The 13,346-nt window shown below is 41.5% G+C and overlaps 1 protein-coding gene across 3 annotated transcripts in view; it reads right to left on the bottom strand.

The window, feature by feature from the left end:
* AFF1 (AF4/FMR2 family member 1) overlaps nucleotides 1–13,123 on the bottom strand; it is a 139,946-nt gene extending 126,823 nt beyond the window's left edge. For 2 of the 3 annotated variants that reach the window (XM_040237287.1, XM_040237289.1), the window contains exon 1: nucleotides 12,886–13,122. In XM_040237287.1, the coding sequence (XP_040093221.1) occupies nucleotides 12,886–12,902 (17 nt within the window). In that variant the 5' untranslated portion in view covers nucleotides 12,903–13,122. Of the gene's footprint in view, nucleotides 1–12,885 lie in introns of all 3 variants that reach the window. The other variant, XM_040237290.1, reaches the window with a different exon arrangement.
* Between the last annotated feature and the right edge of the window lie 223 nt (nucleotides 13,124–13,346).

The following is a 13,346-nucleotide window of genomic DNA, read 5'->3' as shown; positions in this document are numbered from 1 at the left end:
CCACAGAAGGTCTACAGCTAAATACATGAAATGAATGCATGTATGAAAGTTATATGAAAGTATAAAATGGAGGTACAAGAGAGATGAGGTGATGATGAACATAGGATCCTTGAAGTAACTCTATATAATTAAATAGAGCCCTGATGCATGAAGAGGGTAAGAACTTTCAGTTCCTCTAGTAGTTTGTTGTGATCACTTTTTTTTTTTTTAAGAAGCCACAGAATCCCTTGAGAAAAAGGTACTTAAAACCATCTGGTACTTCCTAAAATATCCAAGGTAGAGGATTATCTATTTCTATATATAAACTAAAAGAACACCACCTCCTACTGTATTTTCATGTTTAATTAACTTCAATGACAAGTTCATTCCTGGGCTTTGCTTAAACTTAATATATACAAATTACTTCTTCAAGATCTGTTTTTGACAGATATGGAGGCCATCTTTCACCCCACTCCCCATAACAGCCTTTCACATGTACAAAAAGATGCTTTGTAGATTGACCTTTTAAAAATAGCCAGCCTTAAAAGCCCTTCTCACAGTCTACATCTCCATTCCCTGATGACTGTCCTCACTGAGCTGGGCCTACATCCTTTGTTTGATGGCTTCCAAACTAAGAAAACGTCCTCGAAGGTTTCTTTTTCCGTATGTTTAATTTGTTTATATGTATGCACTAACTAACGCAAAGTCTTAAAAAACATAATCTCTGTTTTTAAAGTTCAAGTTACACTGTCATGGAACTCATTTTGCCTTCATTAAAATAAAATTAAAAAAGAAAACAAACCAGGGCTGAGTTTTGATAGAATTAATTCACAACCAAATTTTATTTTGAGAAACTGCTCCATGATGGTTATTTCCTAAAACCATACTTGCCCTGTTTTAAAAATGCCATCCTTCTCACCAGTGTCACTTATTTCCACACACATTCTGAAAGGACAGTTAATTCTAACTTGTCATGATTTGCATTTTCTCCATTTCAGGTTAAATTCCTTGAAGGTCTTCACAGCCCACGTGGGACCAAGTTCCCCACACTCCCTTATTCTCCAGCCTGGCTCGGTTTCTGTCATAGCACCTAACGCAGTTTGCTGTTGCTCTGCAGCCACTTTGCTGATCTGTCTTCCTATGGGAAGAGAGATCCTGATCTGTCTGAAGCAACACAGGGCCCTGCTCACACAATGTTGGCTAGGAGTGAACAGTGAGGCTCCATCAATTCAGGATACAGAGAACCAACGTTAAAAGCGCTGTCCATGCATGGGAATTGGCCACAGTCACTAAGCTATTAATACTGACAGAAAATCTTTAAGTGGGCTTCCCAGATGGCGCAGTGGTAAAGAATCCACGTGCCAGTGCAGGAAATACAAAAGTTGAGGGCTCAATCCCTTCAGGAAGATTCCCCTGGAGAAGGAAATGGCAACTCACTCCAGTATTCTTGCCTGGGAAATCCCATGGACAGAGGAACCTGGAGGGCTGCAGCCCACGGGGTCGCAAAAGAGTCAGAGGCAACTGAGCGTGCACACACACACACACACAGAATCTTTAAGCAGATTATTAATAAATTAATACCCAGAAGCAGTAAATTCTGATAACATCCCATAATGCACTGATGCCTCCAAAGCAGAAAAACACACCAGGCAAATTCATTCAGTCAAGGCAGCCATGCAGCAGACAACGAAGCAGGGCCTCACAGCTTTTTTTGTTTTTGTTTTCCCAGAACAGCTGTCACTACCATCACACATGCACGTACAGACAACTTTGGAGCATGTCGTGAAATATTTCTGTTTGTAAAATAGGTCTATCTTTTCTGGAAGGTTGGAGCACACCATCAACTGAAGGCAAGCGGTCACCACCTTTCCTGGCAGGAACCCAATTCTAATAATTTCCAGAAGCTTCATTTCATTAACGTATCTTTGCATGCAAGGGTATTCTAAATGAGACAAGCTAATTTCTGCCTGAATGTGTTTTTTTTACTAAGTGCACTGAAGTAACAATTTCTAGGGCCATTTTGTAGTTATGAAAGAAAGGGTATATATTTATCCTTTATATATAACATATATCCTATATTACATATGTGTGATATTTGAGTTGTGGGTTGGAATTTTATTCTGTGATTTTAGCAACAGCTGATGCTTCAAATTTGGTTTTCTTTCAACATTCCTATTCATACTGGAAGATTTAAAAAGGAATGTTGAGCATTAAAGAATTGATGCTTTTGAACTGTGGTGTTGGAGAAGACTCTGAGAGTCCCTTGGACTGCAGAAGACCCAACCAGTCCATCCTAAAGGAAATCAGTCCTGAATATTCATAGGAAGGACTGATGCTGAAGCTGAAACTCCAATACTTTGGCCATTTGATGTGAAGAGCTGACTCACTGGAAAAGACCCTGATGCTGGGAAAGATTGAAGGCAGGAGGAGAAGGGGATGACAGAGGATGAGATGGTTGGATGGCATCACCAACTCAATGGACATGAGTGTGACCAAACTCCAGGAGTTGGTGCTGGACAGGGAAGCCTGGTGTGCTGCAGTCCCTGGGGTCACAAAGAGTCGGACACGACTGAGCGATTGAACTGAAACGTTCCTTGGTAAATTTCTTTAACAAATAGCCCAATCAATTTAAGAAATACCAAAGGGATTTCCTTTATAGAAAAAAAGTTGTTTTTAAGTCATATATAAATTTAAAACATTTCCTAATAAGCAAATGCAAAACTGCTCGCATCTCAGAACCACTACTTTCACAGCCACAACCACAACAGAACATGAAGATAGTACATAACTCACAAGAAACTGAATGAATGGGCCATGGGTGAGCATATATTTTGAAAATCAGTTTGGTGGTTTCTCCAAAAAGTTAAGCACAACACTGTCATAAGACCCAACAATTCTACTCCTAAACAAGAAAAGCAATCTACACAAAGGACCTGCAAATATTCAGAGCAGCATTATTCAAATACCCCTCCCCCGCAAAAAAAAAAAAAAAAAGGCAAAACGCTGCAAACAAGTCTATCCTATCCACACAATGGAATGAATCACGCAGCAATTAAAAAGGACAGAGCTACTGACACCCGCTATGCCACAGAGAAACTTCAAAAACTTCAGGGAGTGAAAAAAAGCCAGGTGCAAAAAAAAGACAAGGTTCCATGCACATGAAGCACCCACAAAAGGCAAATGTATACCCAGACAAAAAGTAGATTAATGGTTGGATGGGGCATAAGGGGAGATAAAATGTTCTAAAATTGATTAATGGAGATAATTGCATTATTCAGTAAAGGAACTAAAAATCACTTGAAAAGGCCAACTTTTAAGATCTGCATTTTATGCCTTAAAGTGGTAAAGAGAGAGGGGGAAAAAACCTTGGGCTGGGGAGATGCATCCATAAAATGAAAAGTAACATGGGAGATAAAAGATCTGGGTGATAGTGAACATGCCTTGATTAAAGCTAACCCCTATCTACCCGCCAAAAAAAAAAAAAAGTCACTCACCACGATACCCAAAAGACCAAAAGGAGTGGAGAAGCTTCTACTTTGGTCTTTAAAATAAGAGATAATACCATTAGCTTACGGGTTTCACCACAGAATTATGAGTAACCTCAAACAGAAACCAAGTTTCATTCTAGGCTAATCATGACAACTGTCAAGACTTTTAAAAGCCCACAAATTAAACTCACATGAAGTAAATCTGATGATTTTCATTTTATCCTCAGAAAAACAGGACTGTTAAAATATGTTTGTAAGAACAGGTCCCTGTCATGAGGGTTAAAACAAAACTACATTACCAGCAATATGACAGAAATGATCAAATTCAATGTTTTATGACTTCCCATCTAGCGTTTTTTGTCTTCCGGGCAGTTTCAACTCAAAAACAAAAATTAAGTTTAATTGGTTTACTCTGAAGTTTACTGAAACCAAGAGACAGACCACACTGTTTCGTCTCCACATCTTCAGGTAGCAGAGCCTGTGTGAAACAAACGTAACATACTGGGTTTCCTTCTACCCTTTATCCTAATGTTAGTAAATGTTGCTGCCTGATTTTTTCCATGTGGTACAAAGTTTGTATTCACACAGCTTTCTTTCTTTTTTAAATGGAGCGCTAGCACAAGTATGCCTGAACTCTAAGAGGGAGTTGAGAGAGAAAGGCAGATATACATACAGACTATAAAAGAATAACAGAAAAATGTAATTACTAAAAATGTAAAGGCTATGTCAAAATTACTCGGGAAAAAAATGAGAGTTTTAGCTCCTGTTTTACAGTCTAGAACTTTGAACCAATAAGTGTTTTTAATCAAAAAAACAAAACCAAAATCCTATTTTCAAATGGTGTATTAACTCAGCAAGAAGCTATCTTCCTTTAAAAAAAAAAAAAACCTTAAAATCCTACGATCATGAACTCAAATTTTTATCAGTGTTTTAGTAGCTAAAGTTACCACCTTACTAGGTAGGTCATCGCACTTAGAAATACTGAAGGTAAATATATATATATATTATTTTGTCAATCATGAGACAAAAATATGTAATGCCTACAAAGCTGGATAGGAAACAGGTCTCATACTTTCACACAAAACAATGGGAACTGGTTAATTTTATACCACTTTCCATAAATTCACATCCCAAGCAAATCAGGTACACCTGTATTTTTAAAGCAAAGAGAATGGGGAGAGGAAAACCATTTAAAAAGTTACCCAGATGCACAGCTACCCAGGATGAAAGCCACAGGACAGTCTCAGCTCTTGCACCACCACCAAAACATATGCCCCACATCAAAATTTAATTACACTGCACAACACTATGTGAATTGAGCTTCATATTTTATCAACTGCTCTGCTTTTGACAGGACAGTTTCCTGAAGGAAAGTTCCAAGAATTGAAAAGTTCCAACACCCACATACCAGAAAGCGTTTCCTGAATTTTGTTACAGGAACTGACTTCTGCTGTAATTTTAACATTTACTTTCCAGAGGAGTTCCATTTAAAAATTTTTGTTGCAGATTCTTTGCTCAACGACAGAACACCTAGACAATGCTCTTGCTTAAAAGGTAGGGGAGAAAAAACAAACTTTTATTTCAGTTTCAAAAGTTGGGATGTGATTGACTGACTCACTTGTACAACTGACTCAGTTGTAACTTTTCCCCTGGGAACAAAAACAACTGCCACCTGACAGGGGACGGGGGTTGGGGGAGAGGAGGGTGGGGGCGTGGAGTTAGCAGTTTTGGGAGGGAGCCCAGAGTAGACACGAAAGGGTCGATTAGGTAACCAGGTCCTTAAGAAGTAATTCTTGAGAAAGCTCGGCTTGAGCAAACATTGGAGGTTGCTTCTTAGTATCTCCCTTTTCATGTTTTAAATACAGATGCATTTGGGCATTTCAGCTAATAGAGTTTGTAATTGATACGTAAATTTATAAAAGTAGACATCTTCCTTCTGTACCAACCTCTTGTCTATTTCATTGGGGAGGGGGGAACATGTGTACTGATGAATATATATTAAATCAGAATGTAACAGCATTACATGATACAGTTTATATGACTGTCTCTCTCTCACACACACCCAATTTCACCAAGAGTCATAGGTGGGCCTCTGGCCTCAGACCCAGCAGGGCTCCTCTACCCAAGCTCAACCCTGGACCTACCCACTAGGAATCTCTGGGTGGGGGTGCGGGGAGTGTAGAATCTGCCTGTTAAGAAGCTCTCGTGGTGTTTCTTGTGTCTAGTCCGGTTTGAGAACCTTGAGCTTAACATAACCACCCTGCCCCTTAAATATTCCTTCCTTCACTTTTATTTGTTTCATTGCCCAATCGAGCGGTAAGCAATACTGGAAAGAAAGGCAAGATCCTACGTGGGTAAAACACCGGCAAGCCAGGGACTCAAGAGTCTCCTGAACTCTCCTGGGCCCACCCAAACAAAGGATCAAGTGGCCCACAGGCCTCCAGGCGTTCATCGTCACATGAGCCCAGGGTGGGGAAGGACAATCCTTGGTACTTTTAGGACATGGGGGAACTGTGGGTGTCCCTCTGGAAACACGATATCTAATCCCCAAATCAAGACAATTTAGCTGTCAATAGAAACACAATCTATTTCCCCCTTCTGTTTGCTGCAGTTCCTTTTGACAAGATGTCACTACTGGGATTTCCTCTTAATATATTAAATCTGACATCAAATTACTGCTTTGAGTAACAGCCGTAAGAACCTGACAGGAGTCCCAATCTGGTTAAATTTAAAAAGAAGCCAATAAACCAATGCAAGAAAACAACAGACGTTCACTAGAGAAAAAGACTCGCAGGATATTAAGTCGGCTGGCTTTGTGGCCCTCAGGTTAAGCTTTAACTTGCTGTGGGTAGATAGGAAAAGGGGAAAGTTTGCACAGGGGCGGGATTCTCAACACTGATCGCTGCCAAGACACAAAAAGTCAGCGCTGGGATGGTTATTAAAGTTAATTTTTACTTTTGGGTCTCCAAGGGCATTAACACCAAAAGTTATAAATCTTATCCATCCCCCTCCCCTAGGGCCTGAAGCTAAAACATCATTTGCTACAGACATACTCGAGCAACAGATTTTGCATTCTAGTTGCTGTTTTATTTTGAGCAAAGAACACATTTACATTCGTACAAAAATGAATGAAGGGGGATTTTCCTCGTGGCATGGTGGATTAGAATATGCCTGCCAAAGCAGGGGACATGGGTTCGATACCTGCCAAGGGAAGATCCCACATGTTGCGGAGCAACTAAGCTCGTGTGCAACAAGTACTGAGTCTGCATGCTGCAACTACTGAAGCCCGCTGGCCTAGAGCCTGTGCTCAGCAACTAGCGAGTAGCCCCTACTTGCTGCTAAGTAGAGAAAGCCTGCACACAGCAATGAAGACCCAGCACAGCCAGAAATATATAACTTTTTAAAAATAAAATGAAGAACAATCTGAAGCAAAGCTAAAATACTACAGTCTGGCTCCCCCTAATTTTTTTTTTCACTGAAGCAAAAAGGATAGGTAACCATTTAAGCTGTAAAAGTCATGCACCCAACCTGTATCAATAAAATGAACCACAAGAGAGAGGTAATGACACCCAGGCTTGGTATGTTTGTACTTCTGAGCCAGGAAACGTTGTCCTCAAGGTGCCGACTGTATTTCCAACTGGTAGGGAAGGTAAAGTCAGAATACACTGTAGCCGGTAGGCCTTTCTCACCACCATGTCACGTACAGGACTTCCCCTTTCAGAGGACAGATTTTGGAAATACATTTATCATCCTATCTTGGGAAGAAAACGAAATGGAGAACTTTGCTAACGGAAAACTAAGTTTAGATATTTAGAAGCAATCAAGTTGTGTGTTACAACTCAAAGCAGTTATGAAACTACCCCAGCTTTATAATTCCTCCATTTTACAACTATTAAGTAAATACATAGATTCGCATGCTCAAAACAAGGGACAGTACCCAGATAAGGGTGATCTCTCTTATCGATGATTAAGATAGTGAAGATATTTGACATTTAAGTTGCTTAAATGAAGCATTCACTGAATTCCCTTTTCAAAAGAGTATAGAACCAGTTATTGAACACCTTTTCATGGTATAGTATGGTATCCCCTAACTCTTGTGAGACCGCTTGAGTCCATTTTGCCAAAGAAGATCCCCATAAATCAGCTGACTAAAAAAAAAAAAAAAAGACTCAATTCTCCTACCACCTTCATCATGGTAGAACCTGTCGTCTGAATCAGGAAGCTCAGTTGGGCTCTCAGGATGAACTAGAAGGAAATCATTTAAGGGACCTGTCTGTTTCTCTTCTGTCCGGGACACAGTTTACAATGGTGTCATGAGGGAAAAAATGAGGATATTCACTGGGTCAAAATACTGCATAAATTATTTCCCTCTTGAAATCACTTCCTTGAACTGCACTTTCCAAAACACCAAACATTCTTCTTTGATATGTGCTCATATTTAATCAGAGCTTTTTTGCTTTCATGAATTTTCTTCCAAGGCAATCTTTACAAAGCTCATAAATCAGGGGTGGGGGCAGAGGATGGGGCAAAACTGGTTCCATACCAGTTTAAGGGCCCTGCCTTTTGCAGTGGAAAACCTTCCCCACCAGAGTCAGAGATCCACCAAAAACTAGCTTCATAATAATCTTGGGAACGATCTGATTTTCCTCTGTTATTTTTTTTAAACGTCATTAACTTTAGGCAAATTCAAACAAAAAACCTGTGGGAGAGTTCACTAAACCTAATTTTCTTTTGCAGTTTGTATGAAAACTTTTTTTTTTTTTTGAGATGCTGTCAGCCACTAGAGGCTACTCTACTAAAAAAGCAAGTTCAACTCCCCCAATCTCTTTGGAGCACCCCACCCCACCCTACCCTGGAGGCCATTTAAAACCAGTTAATCCCCACCGGTAGTTGAAGATACATATATATTCCTAATATTCAGGGACTGCTTCAGTGAAAGGGTTAGCTGAGATGAAGAATCAGACAAAGCCCTCTTTTCTCTTTTATCTATCAACACATTCCTCAATATAAGGCAAGCTAATCCTCATAGAAAAGGATAGATCTACAAACTGATAGGATTTTATACCTTCCCCTACCCATCATAGGGTTTACCAGTCCACAAAAGATGGTGGGCCAGGGGATACAGGTCTATGAAAACAGTTTCCAAGAGCTTTAGGTCAGAATTTGGAAACTAAAGCCATGGTCTGTAACTATTTCACATTAAAGGAAGCAAGTTTGTTGTAATCCTCACAGGAAGTATCATCAATGTATCTGTTCTGCTTATAGATTCCCAAGAACTGCACACACTGATCTGAGAGAGGAGGTGTAGAGGATGCTCTGCTTTAACAACCTTGTACTTTTAAGTAACTGCCTTTCTCCACAATTCTGAAAAGGCAAACCATACATTTGACGTTTTCAAAATACTGACCCAAAATCTAATTTTTAAAACTTAGGCAATTGACCTTTCATTCAGTAAATGTCTTCCATATCTAGCAGAAGAAATAACACAAAGCAAAACAAAACAATCAATTTGGTACTTTCTGCTTTAAAGTGAAGGAGAGGATTAAGCAACCTCAACTGATGAAAGTTCACAAGCCAGAAGATACTTAAGCAGTCCCTCCTTCGTTCAAAGTACTTCTAGCTTATGCAGGGGACACTAAAAATATGAGACAGTATCTTAAGGAACTGACTACAGAGAAGAAATACACATGAAAAATTAGTCATACCCCATCCAGCGCTACAAAAGGCAACTTCATCTAAGTTTCCATCTACCTCTTCTACTCAAAAAACAACAGAAAACAAATTATTTAAGCAGTGCACAATGAAACTATTGTGGTTAGAACAAGCTGAGCTATTAATATTTAGATCCAGTGAGTCCAAGAATTTAAATTAATTGTTTCAAAAGCCAACAGGTGTGGCAAGTGGCACATGGACAAGATTTCACTGCCCCAGACTGTACATCACAGGTGACGGTTCCTTTTCTATTAACACTGCTTGGGCAGCGAGGACCAGCTCGAGGGTTTCTGGAAATCCAAAAAGACTTGCAATCTTCTCCGTCTGTTCTCTCTCTGGATGTCGGAGAGACACTGTCCCACAAACACAATGTCTAAGTGAGCTTGAACCACATTCCAGCTAAAGCTGAAGAAAATGTGTATTCACTGCTTGTAAAACATGGTCCAAAAAGATACACGTACCCCGATGTTCATAGCAGCACTGTTTACAATAGTCAAGACATAGAAGCAACTTTAAAATCCATCAACGGGGGATGGATAAAGAAGATGAGGTGTGTGCGTATGTACGTGTGTGTGTGCTTGCATGTGTGCTAAGTTGCTTCAGTCGTGTCCGACTCTGTGCAACCCCACAGACAGCAGCCCACCAGGCTCCCCCGTCCCTGGGATTCTCCAGGCAAGAACACTGGAGTGGGTTGCCATTTCCTTCTCCAGTGCATGAAAGTGAAAAGTGAAAGGGAAGTCGCTCAGTAAGTGTCCGACTCTTCGTGAACCCATGGACTGCAGCCTAGCAGGCTCCTCCGTCCATGGGATTTTCCAGGCAAGAGTACTGGAGTGGGTTGCCATTGCCTTCACCTTTAAAAAGAATGAAATAATGTTATTCACAGTAATATGGATGGAGTCAGACACAACTGAGCGACTGAACTGAACTCAAACAGAAGTCAAACTGAACTCAAACTGAAGTCAAACAGAAAAAGAAATGATATTGCTAACATGTAGAATCTTTTAAAAAAAAATACAAATGAACATAAAACAGAAACAGACAACAAACGAACTTATGGTTGGGGTGGGGAGGGTGGGTGGGGAAGAACAGTCAGGGAGTTTGGGATTGACATGCACACACTGCTATATTTAAAATGGATAACCAACAAGGACCTACTGTATAGCACAGGGAACTCTGCTCAAAGTTATATAACAACCTAAATGGGAAAATAATTTGAAGAGAACAGATACATGTATATGCATAACTGAATCACTCTGCTGTACACCTGAAACACAACGTTGTTGATCAACTGCACGCCAATATAAAGTTTATAAAGCAATAAACTACAGGAAAGTTAAATAAATTCTGATGTTTTAGTGTACTGAAACACTGGGAGTTAGACAAAATAGTAATTTTAAAGAGTAAGTAGCAGTTTAGAACAATGCTTATCATATAATATTGCATGAAAACAAAATTCAGATTATTTCTGTGATGAATGTAACTAAAATGATTTCTGGACCTTCTGCAGAAGAAATACAAAATAAATAAAACATAGTTATTGATGTGGTTAAAAAAAAAAAGAAAGAAGGCTTCCCAGCTGGGAGCTAGTGGTAAAGAACCTTGCCTGCCAGTCCAGGAGACCAAGAGATGTGGGTTGAGTCAGAAAGATCCGCTGGGGGAGAGCATTGCACCCCCACTCCAGTATTCTTGCCTGGAAAACTTCAGGGTCAGAGGAGCCTGGCAGGTTACAGTCTATGGAGGTTGAAAGAGTTGGGACACAACTGAGCATGTGAGTGCATGCTGGCACACACACATAGAAAAGAAAAGAAAATGCACATTTACTACTTGTGAGAGACACTCCATAAGGCAGACATAATGCAAACAAGACATCATGGCCTTGTGGCTTTGTTCCTCATTCAAGGGCACATCTGAAGGCCAGGTAGAAGAGCGAAATGTGTATAGTCTTCCTATTTCAATCACCAGCAAATTGAACGACCATGCTGATAACTCGGATTTCTACATCTTACAGCAGATTATTTCTGGCAGAAACTGCTTTTTTGTGCCTTTCGATTGAGGCTCTGCAGCTCCCCTTTGACACCTCATCTCAGCATTAAAGAGGCAGCCTGAAAGTGAGGAAAGGATGCAGGCCTCTCGGGAGCTGGGCACTGCTCCACCTGGGTAACCTCAAGCAAGAAAAGACTGACTGGGCCTCAGTTTCCTGAACAAATGTGAAAAAGAAAAAGTACTTACCTACTTAAGTGACTGCAAAGAGTCAACCAGGTAATCCAATTACAGCCGCTGTGCCTGGCACACAGCCATGTCCAATTTAGCTATTACCTCATTTTACTCTTCATTAGTTTAAGGGCGCAGACACTGAAATCACTCACACCTGAGTTCAAATCCCTGCTTTCTAGCTTTGAGCACTGTTACATACTATTTAATTTCTTAATCACAATGTCTTAATCCAAGGTTTTGATGCCCTGGACCCTTCAGGCAGTTTACATTTCAGTCAAGGCTAGTAAAAATAAAGATGCAACTGCAGTTTCTCAGCAAAGTTTTCCTACAACATGGCCCCAAGAACCTCCTTCTTAGAAAAACCAATAAAATGGGGGCAGGGGATCAACCACTCAGAGGAGAGGATTAATTATACACAGAGCACATAGGAGACGCTCTATAGAGTGAAGTTCTCTTCCTAGAAAGTTCTATCTCTTAGGAAAAGAATTTAAACTCATCAAGCCTACACTTCAACAGGAAAGCATCTATTTCTCTGACATATCTGGGTCTTCAGACCCGACTTATGTTGAGCCTTGTAAGGTTCCCCCAAATGACTCTACAACCTCAAAAAGCAACTTGAGCAGCCCTCCAATCATTTTAAACGTGACACCAAAGGACTTTCTAATAAAATTGAAAGTTAAAAAAGAAGGCATATCTAAGTTCTTAAGCTTCCTTTAGCCCCAACTGCTGTCACAACTAAAATGACAGCACATACAGCAGTCTGAATCTCGTAATCACTGATGCCTTGTCATCACTCTTAAAGGCTCATTTACCAAAAGGAAAAAAAGGTAACAAACCAGGGAAAGTCAGGGTTGGAGGTTCTTACTATAGCGTTCCTCTGACAGCAACTGCTGTTCATTATCCTCTCCCTTCACCAACCCCGGTACATTCCTGGTCTTTGCCTACTCAGCAGATTCAAGAAAGCTGTGCCGTTTTATGTGCGATCGTACATTTTGGCAGTAAAATTTCCAGTCACTTACCAGGCAAATTCTCAACCACCAACCCCCAAGGCGAACTGTTTCGCGTTAACTGATTTTCAAAGTGCTGCTCAAGGCATTACCAGAGGGAGGGGGAAAAAAAATCACGAGAACCTAAGTGAGGTGCACAAAGAAACTAAAGGACGATTTGGGCAAAGGCAGACAGGTTAAGCCAACTTGATCTCCCTGAAAATAATCATGGGGGTTGGGGGGCGGCCAGAGAAGAGAAATCTAACTTGAACCTTAACTTTAACTCGACCCCTCTTCCTGTCCTCTGCAGAAATGGTCTAGTACGCGCTCCAGACTTTTTTTTTTTTTTAACTTTTAAAAATCTGACATACATAACGATGAGAAAGCAATGACAAAGCTGCTTCCTGGCGGTCTTCTTCACAGCACCCCAACCCTTTCCCTGCAACCTTCCATCCCCCTCGCCACTCACACACATTTGGAAAAGTTTCTCTCGGCGCCTGCCTTACCTTGACTGGGCTGCCATAATTCAGTCTGTAGAGCTCAAGGTCTGCCGTCCATCAGCGCCTCCAAGCCGCGGCCCTCCTGCCGGCGCCGCGCTCACCATTTGCCGGGGCCGGGCGGGGACGATTCCCCAGCGCGACTCCCCGAGGTGACGGGACTACCTGCTCCTGCAGCCCGGGCGTCCTCAGCGCAGCCTCCGGCTCCGAGCGTATTGGCTCGCGCTAATCCTGATAGACATCCGGGCACTGGGGCCTCTGCAGGCGCGCTCCACTCCGGACCGGCCGGGGGAGCGTCGCGTCCGAAGCCGACAGCGACCGCGATCCCTGCGGGCGACTCCGGAGGAACGGACGCCGCGAGGGCTCCCTCGGCGCCGAGCCCACCAAAGCGCAGCTCCCGCCGAGCGGCGCTGGCACGCCGGCCCGCGTTAGCAGGGAAAAGAAAACCGTCCTTGGGCTCACCTCGAGGT

The sequence above is a fragment of the Oryx dammah genome, unplaced genomic scaffold (assembly GCF_014754425.2).
Source record: "Oryx dammah isolate SB20612 unplaced genomic scaffold, SCBI_Odam_1.1 HiC_scaffold_3, whole genome shotgun sequence".
In the NCBI taxonomy this organism is placed as follows: domain Eukaryota; kingdom Metazoa; phylum Chordata; class Mammalia; order Artiodactyla; family Bovidae; genus Oryx; species Oryx dammah.
Note: the sequence above shows the minus strand (reverse complement) of the source record. Positions and strands in the feature narration are given on the sequence as shown.